Raw genomic sequence first — 2,055 nt, forward strand, 5'->3', positions numbered from 1 at the left:
GCAAAAGCCTCGTTTGCAAAGGCAGGCGAAGAGGCTTGCTCCCAAGGAAGCACCAGAGGACTGGGGCAGCGGGGAGCAATGCAACCGGACTCACTTCCAAGTAATCCGCAACGGAAACGGATAAGCAAAGACAGGTGCACAGACTCGGGCTACACGCGTCACTTGCGAACGCAGCCCTCCGCCGCACGCCCAGCCGCCCCTTACGTCATCTGGAATTATCCGCGCGGACGAATCCACTCTTTCGGAAGCGCGAGGGCGGCGGCCAATCACCCACGTCTGTGGGCGGGGCCAAAGAAATTTTTGACGGGGGCTCCCAAGCGGTACCGGGCCCGCAATACGCATGCGCGGTTCGTCGCCCCCACCCCGCCCCGGAGAGCTGGGCGGCGGCCAATCACCCACGTCTGTGGGCGGGGCCAAAGAAATTTTTGACGGGGGCTCCCAAGCGGTACCGGGCCCGCAATACGCATGCGCGGTTCGTCGCCCCCACCCCGCCCCGGAGCGCTTGCGCCGTCGCCTCCATCCGGGTCCCCTTTCCCTCTCCACGCCAGTGGGCGTGGCGCTGCCGCATCGTGCGTGAGGAGAAAGAGAGAGAGAGAGAGAGAGAGCGAGCGAGAGCAGCAGCAAGTCGCAAAATGGCCGCCGCGGCGCCCTCACCCGTCCCGTCTGCCGCCGCCCCGCCGCCCCCCTCCGCGGCGCCCACCGAGAGCAAGAAGATCACGGAGCTGCGCGTCATCGACCTCAAGTCCGAGCTGAAGCGCCGCAACCTCGACGTCGCCGGCGTCAAGACCGTCCTCATCGCCCGCCTCAAACAGGTGAGGGGGCCGCCGGGGGAAGTAGGCCCAAGATGGCGGCGGAGGGAGGGAGGAGGCCTCTCGCGCTCTTTTTCCCCCCCCCCCTCAGGCGGGCCGCCTCAGGCCTCCTCTCCCTCCCGCCCTCTCCTCGGGGTCCTTCCTGAGGTAAAAACTGGAGGCCGCGGCCCCGGCCCTCCGCCCGCGCTCCCGAGCCTCCCCCGGGGTGCGCATGCGCCGACTCTGCCCGGCCGCCTTTTCTCTCTCCCTTCCCGCGGGGGTCGAGGAGGGGCCGCCGCACGACGCGCTTCTGCCACGGGGACTCGGCGCAGAAGCGGGTTGCAAAGGGGGTGTTGCCACCTCCCGGCCGGGAGATTCCTGGCTGTTTGGGGGTGGAGCCTGGAGAGGGGCGGGGACCAGTAGGGTTCGTCCTCCGAGGCCGCCGCTTTCTCCAGCGGAACTGACTTCTGTATTCTGGAGGTGACCTGCAATTCCAGGAGATCCCCCAAGTCCCACCTGTAGACCGAGGGAGCCTCACGCAACAGAGGCTCACAGAGTCAGATATGTCCAAAATGGCTCTCTCGCATTGGGAATAGAATGGCTGCCGTGGGCAATGCCTCCCTCTAAGCCGTGGAGTCCTGTGAGCAAAAAATTCTACTTTGTGAGCTGCTGGGCGTTGAAGTTGGGAGCGAGCGGTTTGGCTACTGCATAAATTAGTCTGGTCCGGAGCCGTCCTTTCCTGAGCGAAGACGAAAATGTGTGAGCAGGAGGCTAAAAAACTGAACTAGGTCACACTAACTCAGCTCAGAGGGAACACTGGCCATGGGTATCCCACCGGATTCCCTCTTCATGCTCCCAATTATAGCTGCTTTTCAGAGTCCTGATACACAAATCTGTGCCTGCGTGCTCCTGTTGCCAAATTGGAAACACACACAGTTGGAGTCCAAGGAGTTAGATTAATATCTGTTTATTGCAGTGGAAACAGGGAATTCAAGGGCTGACAGCCTTGGCACTTCAGCCATTCCAAAGCTGTCTTCTGCCATAACCAGGGAGGGCAGTAGGTCTTATACCCCAAATGACACAACATTTAGTTTACACATTAAAGAATCTCTAATTGGTACCAGGTAGTTAACATCATAGAAGCATCATTTGACTTTAAATCTTACTATTGGTCATGTATGTCAGGGATTGCATGTGCTTGTCTGCTCTTCAGAGCAATGGGAACACTGACATCCTTTCTGACCTTAGTGAAGCTAATCCCTCTTTC

General features: G+C 60.2%; 1 protein-coding gene across 2 annotated transcripts in view; it reads left to right on the forward strand.

The window, feature by feature from the left end:
- Positions 1–596: 596 nt before the first annotated feature.
- Positions 597–2,055, forward strand: part of SLTM (SAFB like transcription modulator) — a 34,130-nt gene continuing 32,671 nt past the window's right edge. For both annotated transcript variants that reach the window (XM_015407828.1, XM_015407829.1), the window contains exon 1: positions 597–812. In XM_015407828.1, coding sequence (XP_015263314.1) covers positions 633–812 — 180 coding nt within the window. In that variant the 5' untranslated portion in view covers positions 597–632. The remainder of the gene's footprint in view (positions 813–2,055) is intronic.

This window comes from Gekko japonicus, unplaced genomic scaffold, assembly GCF_001447785.1.
Source record: "Gekko japonicus isolate JY-2015 unplaced genomic scaffold, Gekko_japonicus_V1.1 scaffold3221, whole genome shotgun sequence".
In the NCBI taxonomy this organism is placed as follows: domain Eukaryota; kingdom Metazoa; phylum Chordata; class Lepidosauria; order Squamata; family Gekkonidae; genus Gekko; species Gekko japonicus.